The 20,528-nt window shown below is 45.6% G+C and overlaps 1 protein-coding gene and 1 non-coding gene across 2 annotated transcripts; both read right to left on the reverse strand.

Moving 5' to 3' along the window:
- Window positions 1-1,427: 1,427 nt before the first annotated feature.
- Window positions 1,428-20,149, reverse strand: LOC139555977 (thrombospondin-1-like). The gene is made up of 22 exons (XM_071369410.1): window positions 19,953-20,149; window positions 19,577-19,658; window positions 18,760-19,319; window positions 18,399-18,474; window positions 17,040-17,132; window positions 16,555-16,664; window positions 15,988-16,113; window positions 15,226-15,322; window positions 13,490-13,663; window positions 13,005-13,181; window positions 12,479-12,652; window positions 11,946-12,226; window positions 11,424-11,642; window positions 11,073-11,180; window positions 9,444-9,603; window positions 9,057-9,175; window positions 5,576-5,810; window positions 5,217-5,444; window positions 4,778-5,049; window positions 4,592-4,689; window positions 4,339-4,478; window positions 1,428-4,181 (listed from the first exon to the last, which is right to left on the reverse strand). The coding sequence occupies exons 2-22, from the start codon at window positions 19,638-19,640 to the stop codon at window positions 4,174-4,176; spliced, it is 3,519 nt and encodes a 1,172-aa protein (XP_071225511.1). The 5' UTR covers window positions 19,641-19,658; window positions 19,953-20,149; the 3' UTR covers window positions 1,428-4,173.
- Window positions 2,883-2,959, reverse strand: trnaa-ugc (transfer RNA alanine (anticodon UGC)). Its single transcript has one exon. It is a non-coding gene; the product is annotated as a tRNA-Ala (tRNA).
- Window positions 20,150-20,528: the final 379 nt, after the last annotated feature.

Here is a 20,528-nt window from a genome sequence, read left to right on the forward strand (position 1 = left end):
AGCAACGTCAGAACAATAACTGTTCGTTGGGAGCTTCCTGAAATGGGTTTCCATGGCCGAGCAGTCGCACACAAGCCTAAGATCACCATGCGCAATGCCAGGCGTTGGTTGGAGTGGTGTAAAGGTTGGCGCCATTGGACTCTGGAGCAGTGGAAACATGTTCTCTGGAGTGATGAATCACGCTTCACCATCTGGCAGTCCAACAGACGAATCTGGGTTTGGCAGATGCCAGGAGAACGCTACCTGCCCCAATGCATAGTGGCAACTGTAAAGTTTGGTGGAGGAATAATGGTCTGAGGCTGTTTTTCATGGATCAGGCCCCTTAGTTCCAGGGAAGGGAAATCTTAACTCTACAGCATACAATGACATTTTAGACAATTCTGTGCTTCCAAGTTTGTGGTAACAGTTTGGGGAAGGCCCTTTCCTGTTTCAGCATGACAATGCCCCCGTGCACAAAGCAAGGTTCATACAAAATGGTTTCTCGAGATCGGTGTGGAAGAACTTGACTGTCCTGCACAGAAGCCTGTTCCAACATCTAGTGAAAAGCCTTTCCAGAAGAGTGGAGGCTGTTATAACAGCAAAGGACGGGACCAACTCCTTATTAATGCCCATGATTTTGGAATGAGATGTTCGACGAGCAGGTGCCCACGTACTTTCGGTCATTGCTCTTCCGAGCAATGAGGTTGATGTATCGTCTGTGTAGGCTACGTGGTAGTGCTTCTTCTATCGCAGGACCAGTAGAATGGGGGTCTGAATAAACATGGACCATGGCTTGGACCCAAAAAGCACCCTATTCCCTATATAGTGGTCTATATTTGACCAGAGCCATATGGGGAACAGGTTGCCATTTGGAACGGGCCATGGCTGAGGGGGCTAAGGCTGTTCTTCAACCTATTAGTCTCCAAAAAGCTATTTTCCACCCCAACATTGACATTATGCATGCAGAAGTTACAACAATGTCTGTACAGGAGATATCTTCCATTCGAGTAATATGTTTGTACATAATTGATCTCTCAGCATCACAAAGAGTGACGACATGGTGGTGTCCGATCTTACATTGACTTTCAATGTTCTTTAACCCTGTTCTCGGAGGGTTAGACAGCTCAAGGTACCATGCTACATTCCTCATGTGCCCCTGAGGAAGGCATGTGTGTCTTTAACAGGGACAAAGAAGAGGGTCTATAGACACAGCCCCATTAGGCTCTTTGAATAGGGGCCTAACACTGACTTTGAGACGGATAGCTGGGCTCATGTTGATGATGGTGACAATGTGTTCTATGTGGACTTTTATCCTCCACTGGATGTTATTGTTTTCGGCTCAGCTGCAAATCCATGCACTATATTTAGACTTTATGCAGTCAGTTCAATATGAAAATAATGGAATGTATGCATTGTGTTTGTGAAAAGACGTGAATACGGACAGAGAATGGATTTCAACAACTATGTATTGTTTCTGAAGTATATAACAAAATAATTGCTATGGATAAAAACATATTTTTTTTTTTTTACATTGCACAACTAAGTAAAAATGTTTACAGACAACAGGCCTCACTAAATTGTACAAAAATAACGGTAAAAATAAAAAATATAAACGATAAACAGAACATCCTCATGTCAGTGTGCAAACCGTTTATACATACGGACACACCCCCTTCCTCAGGCAGCGAATCCTGATAAATTATTTAAATAGCATTTATCTACACGAATCGATCTCTCACACACAGAACAGCAAAGACAAAGCAAAACAGAACGATCATTTATCCATTAAAAGAGCACTGGACAAAGGACACATAAAAGCAAAAATAAAATATTTATATAAAAACAACTCTCCCATTTGACTGTTTTTTTTTTACTGTAGGGGGGTGTTGGATGGGGGGGTGGGGTCTGTTTTGAAAAGAAAAGTAATAATATTTACAGATTCACGGTACAGTAGCAATAAGATGTTGATCCATTTGTATTCTGTAAGCGTACAATAAAAAAAATCACTTTTTTTTTTTTGATCAAATTAATTATACAACAGCAATGAGGTATTATGTGTACATCAAAGGTTCCTTTGTTTTTAATCTCAGAAGAAAAGGATACATTGGTCACATACATGCCATTCTGAGTGAGATGCCTTACTTTCTAACCATGGCTATAATGGGATTAGAGTAGGATCCCACTTCTGACACCAAAGGCACCAGTCTGACCGACTCTGGATCAGTTTACACTTTGAACACTGGGGAATAGTCTTTACTTCCTCAAAGTATTTGAATTGTTTGGTACCTACAGCGTAGGCAAAAGTTAACCTTTAAGGATCCGCCCCTTTTTTTCCCCTCTCAAACTTTTGCCTAAAATGACATACCCAAATCTAACTGCCTGTAGCTCAGGACCTGAAGCAAGGATATGCATTTTCTTGATACCATTTGAAAGGAAACACTTTGAGGTTTGTGGAAATGTTAAATTAATGTAGGAGAATATAACACATTAGATCTAGTAAAAGATAATACAAAGGTGTTTTATTTGTATTTTTTTGTACCATCATCTTTGAAATGCAAAAGAAAACCATAATGTATTATTAAAGCCCAGGCGCCATTTAGATTTTGGCCACTAGATGGCAGCAGTGTTTGTGCAAAATTTTTGAGGGATCCAATGAACCATTGCATTTCTGTTCAAAATGTTATGTCAAGACTGCCCAAATGTGGTTTATTAATACATTTTCAAGTTCATAACTGTGCACTTTCTTCAAACAGTAGCATGGTATTATTTCACTGTAATAGCTACTGTAAATTGGAATTTAAGCTTTCTTCCAATATCAGATATGTCTATTTACATTTAAGTCATTTAGCAGACGCTCTTATCCAGAGCGACTTACAAATTGGAAAGTTCATACATATCCATCCTGGTCCCCCCGTGGGAATTGAACCCACAACCCTGGCGTTGCAAGCGCCATGCTCTACCAACTGAGCCACACGGGACCTATGTCCTGGGATATGTTCTTGTTACTTACAACCTCATGCTAATCACATTAGGCTACCTTAACTACTTCAACTCAACCGTCAAATAAAATGTCACATTTTTTTAGCTTGTAAAGATGTTCAATGTTTCTAATTTTATCTTTTTACATTTGTAAAATAAATATAAAACAGAATATTTTTAACATTTAATGTTCGAAATGGAAAGTGTCTTAATAGACAGAATGGCTTTGACTTACTGGCACAGGCAATGCCCTTTTTTAATTGGCCCTCCCATGTCAATTTTTGCAATGGTTTGATATGCTAAGATGGCTGCTCCCATCTTACCCTGAGTATCACTATGTTCCGTTTCAACTGATCTATATCAATCTAATGCCAGCCACAAAGCCTACAAGCAATCATGTATTTGACAAAAAGTATTTTGGCTCGTTTTAATTTTGGTTTGTTTTCTTTTTGTCTTCCAAGGGAACATTTATAGAGGGGTAAAAGCAAGCGTTATATGTCTTCTTATTTACACACATAAACATTCGTATATACATCATACATACACCATCCTCCATATCTTGTTGTTACGCAACTGACTTTCAAGGGCTACAAGCCCTTTCCTGACAAAACTTAAAGTAAAAAAAGTCTTATTGCATTCTTCAACCACTGAGCCAAAAAAAACTCATCATCAGAGTTGTATCGTTCAGAACCTACATCCGCCTAGATTTGTTTTTATATAAACGGAACATTACATTGTCTTTCTTTGGGACGTCCATTCCAGAAGAAAAAAGAGATGGATAGAAAGAGGGATAGCGAGAGAGATGTAAAGGTTTGGAAGTGCATAGTCGTCTATCGGGAGACTTTCCCGCACAGGGATGAATGAGGTCTTTCAGATCAGAGAGAGATCGGCCGGTCGGTTGGGAACATCGGTCGGTTTCACTCAGGCAAAGCAAACGGGCTGTTTTTTTTTTCCGGCTCTACCTGCTCTGGGTGGGTAGGAGTGGCTTCTCTGATCTTCGACTGGCAGTCACCCGGATGGTTCTCTGTCCAAACCAGAAACGATTTACCCCGATGCTGACCACAACAGGCCTTCCACCCTCGCTCCCTTCAGTGTGAGTGGCACAGAAGAAAAGAGTAGTAGAAAAAAACAGTCCCTGGACATTGTATTGGAATACATATTGTTCATATTTATACAGAAAGGTGCATTGTTCCAAGAGCTTCCTGCTCCGTGCAATTATGCATCTGAAAAAAAAACAAAGGACAAAAGTCAAGCATTAACTTAGAACAAAGCGTTAAGCTACGTGGTTTGGTATTTCACATAAGTCTATTGTGAAAGAGATTCCACTAAACAATTGTTGTTGGAGTCATAGTAAGTTGTAGAAATGTCCTTGTTGTTTACCTCTGCATTCATACTTGAGGTCTGAGAAGTACACCATCTCTTGCGAGAAGACAAAGAGACCTAGTCTTCCGCCTGCGTACGTCTTGTCGTATATGCTCCCAGAATCCTTCATGATCTTCTTCCCCTCGTACATGACCACTCTGAAATTAGAAACAAGACTCTTGAGACAAACCATCAGAGGACATACAGTAAATACTGGCATTATGGAAAGCCTCATAACTCTCCACCAGGCCAATGAGTCTCCAGTGCTTACCTGATGTGTCCTGTTCTTGGTCTGTGGATCAGGTGCCATCTGTAGGCTGTGAAGTCTTTCCAGCCAACTTTCTTAGGGTCGTGCCACAGAGTCCTCACCTAGAGAAGAAAGGAGAAATATAGGGAGAGTTAGGTGGTGTTGTCCTGAGGTTTTTCCTGTGTGTGTTTGTGTGTTTGTCCATCTTACCTGTCCTGGGGTGTTGCCCGTGTGCCAGAGAGCATTCCTGAGGTGCTCTCCAGGTCCAGTAGTAGAGTTGACCACCTTGATGGACAGTCCTGAGTATCCCTGAGCCTTGGTGGGTTTGTTGCTCCAGTAAGTCTGTGTGATCTGCTTCCACATCACCACGTAGAACCTAGAGCTGGACTGGTAGCCGAACACAAAGCCGGCGTAGTCATCATCTCTCTCTGTGTTGATGAAGAAGGTACCACTGAAGTCCACGGAGTTGAACTCATCAAAACCTGGGAACGGAGAAACAGAGAAGATGTCAGTGAGAGGATGGTGTTTTTTTTGTTAGACTTGGGTTATTTTGAGATATCCCAAAGTCTAGAATCAATCAATCAATCAAGCCACCCACCCACCCACCAATCAACCAACCAACCTCCCACCACCCAACCAATCCACTCACCAACAGCAATGCCAGGGTCACAGTTGACGGTCTGGACCAGCTCTTTGCCTTGATGTCTGACCACCCAGTTGGGATCGATCTGGGAAGTTCCCTTGGGGTCCAGGGGAACCATCTGGAACTTCCTGAAGTCCGTCTCGCTGATGTCAAAGTTCTCCGGACACACGTCGTAGATGTCAGGGACGTTGTCTTGGTCAAAGTCGTCTTTGCAAACATCTCCGCGACCATCACCTGGAAGAAGATCGAAAGTTCAGTAAATAACATGTTTTAGGATGAAGCAGCTAATGTCGAACTTTATTAGTTGAATAAGAAATTGAACTCCGATTTTATCTCGTATCTCTCCTATTCTTCATCTAACTCACCATCAGAGTCGAGCTGGTCAGGGTTGAAGGCCAGTCTGCAGTTGTCTTTCTCATCAGGGATCCCGTCGTTGTCATCATCGTGGTCGCAGGCGTCTCCCTTGCCGTCTTTGTCATGGTCAGCCTGGTTAGCGTTGGGGATGTAGGGGCAGTTGTCCAGGTTATTCTGGTGGCCGTCCTCATCGATGTCCTGGTTGCTGTCACACTTGTCTCCCACACGGTCGTCATCAGAGTCAACCTGTAGAGGTAAATGGACATTTACATTAGCATTCTAGCTAATGTTAGCGGTTGCAACACAGTAGATACACCTGTTGGTGAAGATTATTTACCATATTGTGAGTTGGTGGAGATTACTTAACATATTGTGAGTTGGCAGAAATTATTTAACATATTGTGTTAACATATTACCCTATCAACCCTATACCCTATCAACCCTATACCCTATCAACCCTATACCCTATCAACCCTATACCCTATAAACCCTATACCCTATAAACCCTATACCCTATCAACCCTATACCCTATCAACCCTGTACCCTATCAACCCTATACCCTATAAACCCTATACCCTATCAACCCTGTACCCTATCAACCCTGTACCCTATAAACCCTATACCCTATCAACCCTGTACCCTATCAACCCTATACCTTATCAACCCTATACCCTATAAACCCTATATCCTATCAACCCTGTACCCTATAAACCCTATACCCTATCCACCCTATAAACCCTATACCCTATCAACCCTATACCCTATAAACCCTTTAACTTATAAACCCTATACCCTATAAACCCTATACCCTATCAACCCTGTACCCTATAAACCCTATACCCTATAAACGCTATACCCTATCAACCCTATACCCTATAAACACACCCCTTCTCTCTTCCTTCTTCCCTCCTTCCTTCCCTCTCTCCTCCTCCTTCCCTCCTTCCTTCCCTCTCTCCTCCTCCTTCCTTCCCTTCTCTCCTCCTCCTTCCCTCCATTGTTCCCTCTCTCCTCCTCCTTCCTTCCCTTCTCTCCTCCTCCTTCCCTCCATTCTTCCCTCTCCTCCTCCTTCCCTTCTCCTCCTCCTTCCCCTCCATTCTTCCCTCTCTCCTCCTCCTTCCTTCCCTTCTCTCCTCCTCCTTCCTTCCCTTCTCTCCTCCTCCTTCCCTGCATTCTTCCCTCTCTCCTCCTCCTTCCTTCCCTTCTCTCCTCCTCCTTCCCTCCATTCTTCCCTCTCTCCTCCTCCTTCCCTCCTTCCTTCCCTTCTCCTCCTTCCCTTCTCTCCTCCTCCTTCCCTCCATTCTTCCCTCTCTCCTCCTCCTTCTCTCCCATCTGCTCCACTAGCACCAGTAGGCAGGTCTTTCCACAGACAGAAGCATGCTAGCCATATCCCTGCAGACATGAATCTCCCCTCCTCTCATAATGGACTATCCCCAGGCTCCGTTCATCTGTTTAATATCTCCTCCCCTCCTCTCATAATGGACTATCCCCAGGCTCCGTTCATCTGTTTAATATCTCCTCCTCCTCTTCTCCTCCCCCCCTCTCGTAATGGACCATCCCCAGGCTCTGTTCATCTGTTTAATATCTCCTCCTCTTCTCCTCCCCTCCTCTCATAATGGACCACCCCCAGGCTCTGTTCACTCTCCCCTCTCTAAACCTGACAAGATCAATTTGTCTTCTGGTGGAGCTTTTCATCTGCTGACAATCAAAGTATTCTATAAACCCTGTACCCTATCAACCCTATAAACCCTATACCCTATCAACCCTATACCCTATCAACCCTATAAACCCTATACCCTATCAACCCTGTACCCTATAAACCCTATACTCTATCAACCCTGTACCCTATCAACCCTGTACCCTATCAACCCTGTACCCTATCAACCCTATACCCTATCAACCCTATACCCTATCAACCCTGTACCCTATCAACCCTGTACCCTATACCCTATCAACCCTATACCCTATCAACCCTATACCCTATCAACCCTGTACCCTATACCCTATCAACCCTGTACCCTATCAACCCTGTACCCTATCAACCCTGTACCCTATCAACCCTATACCCTATCAACCCTGTACCCTATCAACCCTGTACCCTATCAACCCTATACCCTATAAACCCTATACCCTATAAACCCTATACCCTATCAACCCTGTACCCTATCAACCCTGTACCCTATCAACCCTGTACCCTATCAACCCTATACCCTATCAACCCTATACCCTATCAACCCTGTACCCTATCAACCCTGTACCCTATCAACCCTGTACCCTATCAACCCTATACCCTATCAACCCTATAACCTATACTCTATAAACCCTATACCCTATAAACGCTAAACCTATCAACCCTATACACTATCAACCCTATACCCTATAAACACACCCCTTCTCTCTTCCTTCTTCCCTCCTTCCTTCCCTCTCTCCTCCTTCTTCCCTCCTTCCTTCCCTTCTCTCCTCCTCCTTCCTTTCCTTCTCTCCTCCTCCTTCCTTCCCTTCTCTCCTCCTACTTCCCTCCATTCTTCCCTCTCTCCTCCCTTCCCTTCTCTCCTCCTCCTTCCCTCCATTCTTCCCTCTCTCCTCCTCCTCCCTCCATCCTTCCTTCTCTCCTCCTCCTTCCTTCTCTCCTCCTCCTTCTCTCCTCCTCCTTCCCTCCTCCTCCTTCCATCCATTCTTCCCTCTCTCCTCCTCCTTCCCTCCCATCTGCTCCACTAGCACCAGTAGGCAGGTCTTTCCACAGACAGAAGCATGCTAGCCATATCCCTGCAGACATGAATCTCCTGTGCCTGCTGCTTGGCAAGACTACACACAGATTTCATTGCCTCACACGAGGCGAGGGAGGGAGAGAGGGAAGGATTGGATTGGTGTGAATTCCGCCCATTTCCCCCCTAACTGAGTCCTGTTGTTCCGAACACATTCCTGGTCGTCAGTCTAGCATGGCACAGGTGGGATCCACACGGGGCTTGTGTGTGTGCCGACGCCCGACGGGGCACGCATACAGCCAGGGGCGAGCCCATTCCTGGGTAATAACAACCAGCCCGGAGCCCCACCCTGGCCTCTACCCCTCCATCACTCCACCTTTCCTTCTGAGCAGACAAAGTCAATGTCAATGCCCCATTGAAAAGCCTGGCTCCCCATGCATGCTGTATGTGCCCCTGAGCTGCAGAGGATTTAACTCCACCTTAACATGGCACGATACAGCCTAGACTTACAGCTACCCAGTACATCTACCCAGTACAGCGACCCAGTACAGCGACCCAGTACAGTGACCCAGTGGAGCGACCCAGTACAGCTCTCACACAACAGAGAGAGTTCTTCTAGAATGACAGACAGTGTTTGTGATAGTGGCATGCATGTGTACCCCTACGTGCATGCATCTCTGACTGCACGTGTGTGTATGTGTGTGTGTGTGTGTGTGTGTGTGTGTGTGTGTGTGTGTGTGTGTGTGTGTGTGTGTGTGTAGAATAGGTTGTAAGTGTATGTACACACACCTGGTCAGGGTTGTGTTCCAGAGGACAGTTGTCACACATGTCTCCCACACCGTCCAGGTCAGTGTCTCGCTGGTCCACGTTGTAGACGTACGGGCAGTTATCTTTCTCATTCAGAATACCTGTTGGACCAATCACAGTAGTTGTTATTCAGGGGAAGAGGAGGAAGGTGAGGAAAATGACTTGTAGTTGAGTTAGTAATGGAATGCATGCTTGTGCATACAGTCAATTTGCACTTGGTTTCAAAGCGTTCTCATTGAACGGTGTGGGGCCTGCATTCAACACCAATCTACAACATGTACATTATATCGTATAGGTCTGAAATAGGGGCAGATAAGCAAGGTTAGAGTCTCTTAGGTCAGAGTCCACTAAGCAGGTTTAGAGTCTCACCATCTCCATCAATGTCCACAGAGCAGGCGTCTCCTTCCCCGTTGTTGTCTGTGTCGGTCTGGTCAGGGTTGCTGTTGTAAGGACAGTTATCACAAAGATCTCCAACATCATCTCTGTCATAGTCATATTGCCTGGGGTTGTACACAAACGGACAGTTATCCTGTAGAGAGGGGAGAGAGAGGAAGGGGGGGATAGGGGGAGGGAGAGTGAGAGAGAGAGGGGGGTGAGGGGTTGAGAGAAAGAAAGAAGGGTAGATGGGGAGCGAGAGAGGGAGGGGGAGAGAGAGAAACAGAGCAGAGAAATTGAGGGGGGAAGGAGAGAGAGGGGGGAGATGGGGAGAGAGAGAGACAGAGGAGAGAAATTTAGGGGGGAGGGAGAGAGAGAGGGAGGGGAGAGAGAGAGAGAGCGAGAGGGGGAGAGGAGAGTGAGGGCGAGGGCGAGAGGGGGAGGGAGAGGAGGGGAGAGAGAGGCAGAGAGACGGAGGTTGGAAAGAGAGAGAGAGAGGGGAGAGGGGGAGACAGAGAGATGGAGAGAGGGAGAGATTGGAGGGAGAGATAGAGGGGGAAAGAGAGAGAGAGGGGGAGGGAGAGATAGGGAGAGAGAGAGAGAGCACTGTTCAATTAGTCCAGCCTCAGAACCGCCAGAACAATCAGTCCAGTGTCCACTACCTTGCTTAGGAAAACATCTCTGACATGATATATTCATTTCAGATACTGTGCTTTTAACTTGCTGTGGTCTGTGTAACCTATATAGAGAGAGGAGGGATGAAAGCATGTTTCCTATTTAGGCCCTGTCCCAAATATAATGTTAGGACTAGCAGATTACACCGCGGCTCGTTCAGAGTGGGACCTCTGTGTTGGGATTTGAGATTTGTCTCTGAAGGCAAAAAAAATGTGTTTTTCTTTTTTGTTTTCCTTCCCCTTATTTCACAGCATGAATGATGAATGTAAAACCACATTTATGTCTCACTGCCAAAACTGAACACATACACACACACACACTCGCTCGTACACACACTGTGTCACGTTCCTGACCTATTTCTGTTAGTTTGTTGTATGTGTAAGTTGGTCAGGACGTGAGTTTGGGTGGGCATTCTATGTTGTCTGTTTCTATGTTGGTTTAAGGGTTGCCTGGTATGGCTCTCAATTAGAGGCAGGTGTTTGGCGTTCCTCTAATGGAGAGTCATATTTAGGTAGGTTGTTTCACAGTGTTCCGTTGTGGGTGGTTGTCTCCTGTTTCAGTGTTTGTCGCACCATACGGGACTGTTCGGTATGTTTGTACATCGTCATTTTTGTGTAGTCTATTTTTCCCTGTTCGTGCGTTCTTCGTGTTTTATTGTAAGTTCGTATGCCTAGGTTTGTCTACACATTCGTTTTGTTATTTTGTTAGTTAATTCAAGTCTAGTTCGTTTTCTGTCTTAGTTGTTTGGTCGTGTCTTTATTAAATCATGTCATTTCACAAAGCTGCGCCTTGGTTCAATCACTACTCCTCCTCTTCGGTTGAAGAGGAGGAGGACTACCGTAACACACTGACTACCCAAGCGGTAGCATAACCTGGATTCATTTCTCTCAGTAAGGGGTAGGACTTCAGACCTTCAATGAGTGAATCAATGATTAATTCTTCACTTACCCTGTCGTCAAGAATGGCATCATTGTCATCATCGTTGTCACAAGCGTCACCAACACCATCCTTGTCGTAGTCTTCTTGGCCTGAGTTGGGAAGGTTGGGGCAGTTGTCCTACAAAAAGGAAAGGTGACATCATACGTTTACAACGATGTAGTCAACAAGCATGAATATTATATTGAACTATAGTAACAGTCCTTTAAGACATTAAATGTACCAGTTTTTCTTTCAAAGAATAATTGTTCTTTCTAATTGCAGTCAGCATTGGCACATCACTCAAAAGGGATGTGTGGTTTTTACTAGTTAAACAGCAAGCTGGACCTATTCAGGGATCTATACGAGTCAGGAAGTAAATACCTTTTTGCAGTGGTAGGTGGCGTTCTCCACACAGACCAGGTCTTGGTTGGGCCATCCGTCCAGGTCCGTGTCCTCACCACAGATGTGTCCGTTCCCAGCATAGCCAGGCTTACACTCACAGCGGTACATGGGGTCGGCAAAGTGTCCCAGGTAGTTACAGCGGGCGTTCTTGTTGCAGTCGTGGCTCCCATCCAAGCAGGGGTTACGTGGTGTACACACCTGGAGTAAACGGAATGGAAGAGGTGGTCAGACAAGCCAGGGAATATTGTGTCTACCTGTCTTTGTTTTCAAAGGGCACAATCTGCTGACCGCCATGTAACAGAGTTGGCAGTGTGATCTGGACAAAGAAAAGCTAGGCTTTTGTAAAGCGATCTTTGATCTTGTAAATTCCAAATTCTTAATTCTAAATTCTTAATTCTAAATTCCATATTTCTAAAGTTCTAAATCAACTGAGGACAGATATGCAGTATGACAGGACTATCATCACAACACTAGTCCACAGCACCAGGTGATGCTACCAACCTGTTTCTTGGCGGTGGCCTCCTCCACTCCCCTGCCGAAGGGCTGAGGTCCAGAGTAGCGTGTGGGACAGGGCAGACAGTTGTAGCCAGGGTCAGTGTTCTCACAGTGGTGCACTCCGTTGAACACGAAGCAAGCGTCAGGAACCTCTTTACACTCGTCAATGTCCTTGCACTTGATGCCGTCACCAGAGTAACCAGTGGGACATTTCCCACAACTCCATGTTCCATCGGGAAAGCTGGTGCACTTGGCCCCAGGAAAGCAGGGGTTAGACAGACAGCCATCTGAGGGGAGAGACTGATTACTGACTGTTTTTAAGTACTAAGTGCGGTCTGTGTTTAAGTAGACTCTTATGGCGTTAATAAGCCCTAAAATAATTAAAAGTCATATTTTGAAAGTGTTACTGTACTAACTAAACTGTCTAAAAACTACAAATTTTAGCAACTAATTCACAGCATGTAGGAGTTATAAGAAACGTCAGCTGCCATTTGAGACATTGGGTGCCATTTGGTACTCATCCAGTGCCTGCTACTCACCGACGGGACAGGCGTTCTTGTTGCACAGCTGACTGGCCTTGGAGTCGCCCTGGCACTCCTTACCACCATATTTGGGGGCGGGGTCATTGCAGAGACGTTTACGTGTCTGGGCTCCTCCTCCACAGGTGGAAGAGCAGGTATCCCATAGCGACCAGGGTCCCCAGTTACCGTTGACTGAGAGAGAAGAAGAGACAGGTAGAGGTCAGTACAGGTGTACGTGGTGTCCCTAGTAGGGTCTGTGTTGTATTAAATAGGCACAATGACAAGTAGCCTGAGTGGCAGTTTTTTGTATTTTTCTTTAGACAAATTCTTGTTTATTGACTTGCCAAACAAGAAACAGTGACAATCTGCTCGGGAAACTCACTATGTAGAGATAAGATGAGGATTGAGATGATGTATTTGACTAGAAACATCTCACGGTGTGGTGTGCATAAAAAAAGGCATTTGACTAATGTCAAATGGAGATGATAGCATATGTATTTGACCCAGGTCTTGTGCATAAAAGCCTGTGACTAATGGTACTCACTGGGGCAGGGTGACTTGGTGCACCTCTCAGTCTGTCTCCCCTCTCCTTGGCAGTCCTTGCCTCCCAGCTGGGGTGTGGGGGAGTTGCAGAGACGGATACGGGTGATGACACCCGCCCCACAGGTGACCGAGCAGGAAGACCAGGGGGACCAGTGGCTCCAGGCACCGTCCTGCTTGACTGGAGGGACACAGAGCAGAGGTCAGAGGTTAAAGGTCAGGGGTCAATAAGAAACTTGGTTATGGGTCATTGTCATGCTATATAGGTCATTGTCCAGTCAAAACAGGGTAAAATAAGTTCAAGTGTTATGGCAGTGAGTTGTTGCTCTGTGGAGTCACAGGTGGCTGATCTGTGGATGGATACTTAGATGTGGGTGCAGGTCTATCGTTTCTGTCACCATGGATACAAATCTGTGATACAAGTTTCCCTGTGTGACGATTGATGAATGTGATTTGTTTGGTCGTTTGTCATGTGAACACTGAACTCACAGCGTTTGTCACACTCCTGAAGGTAGCAGTCCCTGGTTTGGACGGAGGTTCCTTCGCAGTTGTTGTTAATGCGATCGCAGGAACGGCCTCTCTGCTGGATGCCCCGCCCACAAGACACGGAACAGTGTGTCCATTCAGACCAGAGGGACCAGCCGTCCTCCGCATAGTCACTCACTATGGAGACAGAGAGAGAAGGAGGGAGAGGAGGAAGGGAGGGGAGGAGTGAGAAAGAGCGAGGATAGATGGAAGGGGAGGGAGAGGAGGAAGAGGGAGGGAGGGGAGGGAGAGGAGAGGAGGTAGAGGAGGGGAGGGGAGGGAGAGGAGGGAGAGGAGAGGGAGAGGAGGTAGCGGAGGGGAGGGAGAGGAGGGAGAGGAGAGGAGGAAGAGAGGGAGGGAGGGAGGGAGGGAGGGGGAGAGGAGGAAGGGAGGGAGAGGAGGTAGAGGAGGGGAGGGGAGAGAGGGAGGGAGGGAGCGAGGAGGAGGGAGGGAGGGAGGGAGGGAGGGAGGGGCGAGAAAGAGCAAGGATAGATGGAAGGGTAGTGAGGGAGGGAGAGGAGGAGGAGGAGGAGGAGGGGAGGGAAGGAGCGAGGAGGAGGAGAGAGAGGGAGACAATGAGAGAGCTATTGGACTGCAGAGTCCCCAAGCAGAAAATTAGGGTTATAAGCTCTTAAAGTTCTTAAAGCTCTAGTCTAATGTACTGGGTTTAGCCCCGGGGGGTGTGTGTGTGTGTGTGTGTGTGTGTGTGTGTGTGTGTGTGTGTGTGTGTGTGTGTGTGTGTGTGTGTGTGTGTGTGTGTGTGTGTGTGTGTGTGTGTGTGTGTGTGTGTGTGTGTGTGTGTGTGTGTGTGTGTGTGTGTGTGTGTGTGTGTGTGTGTGTGTGTGTGTGTGTGTGTGTGTGTGTGTGTGTGTGTGTGTGTGTGTGTGTATAGAGTCAGAGAGATGGCCCACTCCAGGGATTTCAGGGGCAGGAGAAAACCCAAAGGGAAGCCAGTGGGAGTGGATAAGTCCTTCTAGGAATATGACTGGGATCCCCCATTGACTGTTGTTACTTTAATTAAAGAGCCAATTGCATTTGCTCATAGCAGGGTTCTTGATCATGTCAAAACGTTTGAGTGACCGAGGTAGTGGTTCTCCATGTGTCTTTAGATTTCAGGGGCCACTGCTGTCTTAGGTATGTGGAAAATGTCACTTGTTCTTGAGTGTAGGATGGCAGCGCTGAACAGCCCACCAATTTTCCATCCCACTTCAACCAATTTGGCCAAATTATAGCCATTAAAAGTTGAAGATTCAAAGATATTTTGGAGGTGGACAACGCGCCAATGTTCCGACACACTCATACGTTGACGAGCTAGGCAACTTAAATCACCCTTAAAATGAATTTGGTTTTCTTGAATAGAAACCTTTACATCCAGAAAAGTTGTTGTGGTTTCATGCTTTATTTGGTGAAGCAGGTCCAAATAGCTAGCAGTAAATGGAGTGTTGTTTGAAATGGCCTGTTGGTCTTAGAGACATGAACCCTTAGGACAACTCAGGCCATTCATAGATTTACAGTGAAACAGAACAAGCTTTGGGTTCATAATACAGTAGTATACTGCAAACCTTTGTTTGTATGTTTTATGTTACTTCCTGAGAGGTGAATAGTTTCGCTGGAAGTTGGAACGACACAAATGGAACCCTAGAATCAGAACCATTCATTCTAATTCTAGGGTTGGAACATTGGAGAATAGAGGAACTTACGTGTTCCACAGCGCGGGCAACACTCTCCATCGGACACGGTGGCGTTGGCACAGGGGATCAGCGGGCAGGAGATCTTGCGGCATACTGTGGCAGAGTTCTACAGAGGGGCGGAGACAGTGACAAAGGACTAGGTCATTTCCTGAACTTGAAGAGCATGTAGTCACTCAGGTAGGTGGTAAAAAAAGAATCTATCAAATGTATTTTCTAAAGAGCTTTTTACATTAGCAGCCACACTATGACAACATGACAACAGCACGGTATACACTGAGTGTACAAAACATGAACACCTGCTCTTTCCATGACGAAGGGGAGGAGACAGGTTACAGATGGATTTTTAAGGCTTGATAATATTGAGACACGGATTGTGTATGAGTGCCATTCAGAGGGTGAATGGGCAAGACAAAAGATTTATTAAGTGCCTTTGAACGGGGCATGGTAATAGGTGTTAGAGGGGCGTATGTGTGTATGTTTGTGTGTGTTTGTGTGTGTGCTGAGAGGAACAGCCCTCCTGTTCAGGCTCTGTCTGTTCACTGCAGTGGTAGGCCTGGGCCATGCTCAGATCATTACAGACCCACTGTTGGCTTATTGGCCTGATTCCAGCCTCCTCCTCCTACCCATATACTGGCCAGATGTAGTGAGAAGGCGCTTGCTGAGTGGGGGATGGGTGTGTGTTTGCAAGTGGCTGTCTGCAAGTGCAAACACACAGGCTTTGAACCCCCCCCCCCACACACACACACACAGTCTCTCGACTTCGGTCCTTACCTGACAAGTGCACTCGGTGCAGTCGTCGACGGTCCACTCGGCCTTGTTCTTGTGGACGATGCCGTTGTGTAGACAGACTCCACTGTGGATCCCCACTCTGTTCATCAACAGCTTGTTCTCATCCGTCTGAAAGCAGCAGACAGATGTGAGACATTCAGTATGAATACGACGTGAGCAGAGTGCTCAGTCCCTCAAGGGTTCAGGGTTTCAGATCCACACACTGTTTCACTCTTCATTTCTTGATAGCCTGAGTGGTTTGGAGGAGATTCAGGTGTTTGAGAATGTCTGTCACCATCTCATACTGGTTTATCATTAAGAAGTCTTCCAAGTGAGAGTAAATTAAGAACAAATTGACCTAATTTGATGTAATGAATGAATTAACATGCAGTTTGTCAGACTAGCTGGTGCTGGGAGACCAGTATGCTAAGCAAGATACACATGCAGTGGCAGAACAACTGGTTGTTGCAGAGTCTCATGCCACAGACAGACACAGACACAGACACAAACACAGACACAGACACAGACACAGACACAGACACAGACAGACAGACAGGTGTGTTTCCTCACCACTTTGCGCAGCTCATTGGACAGCTCCTTCACCACCACTCCCAACCCCTTCAGCTCCTTGAACATGCCAGCCAGGTCCTCACAGGAGAACCCACAGATCATCTGCAGGTCTGGAGGGAGGCAAAACACCATGGAGATACATTCATTCCAGACTTACTTTCAACTTCCTACAGCTACAGACAACTGTTGACAGTAGAATAGAATAGCTTTCACTTTTTTCTAACAGATCTGTGCTGTTCTATTCTTATTGAGGAGACTTTAACAGGGTTTTATATGGAGACCAGCAGATCTGTGCTGTTCTATTCTTATTGAGGAGACTTTAACAGGGTTTTATATGGAGACCAGCAGATCTGTGCTGTTCTATTCTTATTGAGGAGACTTTAACAGGGTTTTATATGGAGACCAGCAGATCTGTGCTGTTCTATTCTTATTGAGGAGACTTTAACAGGGTTTTATATGGAGACCAGCAGATCTGTTGCGTTTACCTTTAGTTTTGTGGCCAGTGTAGTCAGTCCTAATGGCAGGGCTGGACCCATTGATGGGGTTGTCCATAATAAGGATTCTATCAGTCAGAACAGCTGAGGGGAGGGAAGGACATGAGGGGAGAAGAAGGTAGATATAGAGGGAAAGGGAGGGGGGAGACAGAGAGGGGGGAGGGAGGGGGGAGACAGAGAGGGAGAGGGAGGGGGGAGACAGAGAGGGGGGAGGGAGGGGAGAGACAGAGGGGGGGAGGGAGGGGAGAGACAGAGGGGGGAGTGAGAAACGGGGGAGAAGGAGGGATACAGGAGGATGGGAGAGAGAGGGAGAGAGTATGAGAGAGGGAGGGAGGGGAGAGAGATAAATGAGATGGAGTGGGAGAGGGTTGGGAGGGAAAAAGGGAAAAGGGATAGAGAGGAGGTTTGGAGAAAGAGGGAGGGAGTAAGAACACACAGAGAGACAGTTAGAGCACTGTAGACTGTAATGCTAATACCCACCAGACCAAAACAGACACACTGTAGACTGTAATGGTAACACCCATTAGACCACATCAGACCACAACAGACACACTGTAGACTGTAATGCTAATACCCACTAGACCACATCAGACCACAACAGACACACTGTAGACTGTAATGCTAATACCCACTAGACCACATCAGACCACAACAGACACACTGTAGACTGTAATGCTAATACCCACTAGACCACATCAGACCACAACAGACACACTGTAGACTGTAATGCTAATACCCACTAGACCACATCAGACCACAACAGACACACTGTAGACTGTAATGCTAATACCCACTAGACCACAACAGACACACTGTAGACTGTAATGCTAATACCCACTAGACCACATCAGACCACAACAGACACAATGTAGACTGTAATGCTAATACCCACTAGACCACATCAGACCACAACAGACACACTGTAGACTGTAATGCTAATACCCACTAGACCACATCAGATCACAACAGACACACTGTAGACTGTAATGGTAATACCCACCAGACCACAACAGACACAGTGTCCCCAGGGCTCATTGGTGACATAACTACAGTTGGGAATACGTAACTACACTCAGGGTATTACAGAACATTGCAGCATCATACTATCTTGAATCACCAATGAAGTTAATGAGTTAATGTGCCCAGCCCCGAGGAGGCATTGAATTGCTTGTTAACTTCCCAGCTTTCCCATAGCAATATAAACGTGATTTTTTCCCTTCTCAACTTTCCCATGAGGCTTTTAAACAGTCATGCATATTCTTAGGAATGGCTTGCTGGCATTAGCATAACAACCAGTGATGTACGGATAAACACACACATATGCTTTCTGTTAATGATTATGCTACTTACAGTTTTGGCATCCTTTGTTGCGCAGTATCGCTTCTAAACTGGTTCCAAAGACAAAGCGAACGTTTTGGAGCACCCCCTGCAAGAATCAATGGTACATTTTACCTCTAGTACTGCACAGTTACTACCACTCTACTTTATGCAACACATATTGGTCTTTATGGATCACTTACATGGGTTTTCAAAACAGCTTATAACTTTTACGCATAGGTCTATAGGTTTTACGCACGGTAATATTTACGCATGTACGTGTCACACAATCCTATATTCAACAATTACTAAACATCTAAAACAACTCGACAACGTATATTATCTGGGTCCATCATGCGTCGTCGCGTGAGCTCTGCATGTGAGCTTCACTTACCATGAACCGGTCCTTCACCGCTCCCTTCCCGATTCTGAGACGCGCTGTGATGGGAGTCTCCTGAGTGAGGATGCTCTGGATGGGAGCGTCCAGTTCCGCCGTGTTCACCTCCTCACAGCCAACATACAGCTGCGCCCGGTCCTCCTGCACAAACAGCGTAATATTCTTCCAGTGGCCTGTTGCCAAGTCCACATCTTCTATCGACACCACCTGTTGCTTATTCACTGTAGAGAAAACCACATCCAGGGTGTTCGCTTTCCCGTTGGAGACTATCTCGAACACGGCTCCGGATCCGTCACGCTTTTCCACCGTCAGAAGGGAGCCCCTGGTCCGCTTGAACTGCTTGAAGTTGAGGAGGAGAAGGAATCCCCTCTCGGCGTGGATGGAATCGATGAGGTCCCTGAAGGAGCTCTCGGGGAGCTCGGGGATCAGGTCCGGGTTGAGGATCTTGTAGGCGGGACTGTATGGGTCGTCGCCCTTCACTAGGGTCACTCCGTGGTTCTTCTTGGGGATTTGGACCAGCTCGAACAGGTCGTACACGCTATTGTCGTCTCGGCTCTCTGTATGCAGGAGACCGGGGAATGAGCGTAAACAGTTAGTCTTTGACTACATGTCTTTGGAATGGATTATTGTTGTTATGAGGAATAAACCCTAAAATGATCTCTATGTTAAACCATTGTCAGGGTAAATCAATACATTAAGAGGATTTAATAATACATTGAAAAACTTTGATGTTTTTCTATAGTTTAATGTTCAAAACGAAGCACAAACTCCTTTCAATATAGTGTAGACGAACACATCAGGCAAATGATTTCACCTGCAACTCGTACGCTCTCGCAGGTCCAAAGCATCAATAGCAGAAATATTCCTGTTAACTTCATGGTGAAACTGTTTTTTACCTATGAAAAATAAACATAGAAACGTCAAAGGTCCACTTTTCACAAAAGTTAATGTATGCACGCATGATTGCAAGTCGCTTTGGATAAAAGCGTCTGCTAAATGTCATATATTATATTATATTAATATTTATACATTAAATCATTTAAATATCTAAATAAACAATCATCAAAACACATTATTTCACACTTTATTATGTCACATTATTTATTTATAATCACATATAATAGAATATAATAAAAATATATATATTTGGATTGATTCCTTGAAAGAAAATCGAAATATTGCTCACCCACCTGTTGAATGAAAACAGCAGAGAGAAACAGTAAAATCCAAATAGAAATCCAATAATAATCCACAAGATTCAAGCGTTTCTTGATCTTTTTTTAACCGAATTGCGGTCCGATTTAAGACGCAGAAATGTCGTTTCTTTTTTTTGCTTTAATTTAATGGTAATTCTCTCCGGTATCGGACGCTAGAACCTAACTGTAAACCAGGGGACAAAGTGCTATTTAAATAGTTTCATGACATTCCTAAGAACGAGTCTCGCCCAATCAGATGGTGGAAGGAAAAAGGGACGAGCTTATGGTGAGAGGGGGGAGAAAAAAAGCGCCACATTCCAGAGGCCAAATTCCATGACTGGATACATACTTAATAGACCATCGTTTCCGGTTATTGTCTCACACACCAGTCTGAAATGTTCTCGTTTTATAACAAAAATCCACCTCTCCATCTTTGAACCTTTTGCGCATGTTTGATACATTTTGTTTAAATTCTCAAACCCAGGATTGTCATTATCAATCACGTTTTCTGGCCAAGTGGCAAGTCATGCACATGTCTTTATCACCAGACTGCTGTGCATCTATGTGAAA

Source organism: Salvelinus alpinus, chromosome 27, assembly GCF_045679555.1.
Source record: "Salvelinus alpinus chromosome 27, SLU_Salpinus.1, whole genome shotgun sequence".
Classification (NCBI taxonomy): Eukaryota; Metazoa; Chordata; class Actinopteri; order Salmoniformes; family Salmonidae; genus Salvelinus; species Salvelinus alpinus.

Bases quoted from the DNA above. Each gene is read 5' to 3' on its own strand.
- LOC139555977 (XM_071369410.1), bottom strand. From the start codon at position 19,640: ATGAAGTTAACAGGAATATTTCTGCTATTGATGCTTTGGACCTGCGAG. The intron at 19,320-19,576 runs GTGAAATCATTT...TCCTGCATACAG, and splicing joins CGAGAGCGTACGAGTTGCAG to AGAGCCGAGACGACAATAGC. The intron at 5,445-5,575 runs GTGAGTTAGATG...ATCTTCTTCCAG, and splicing joins TGACCAGCTCGACTCTGATG to GTGATGGTCGCGGAGATGTT.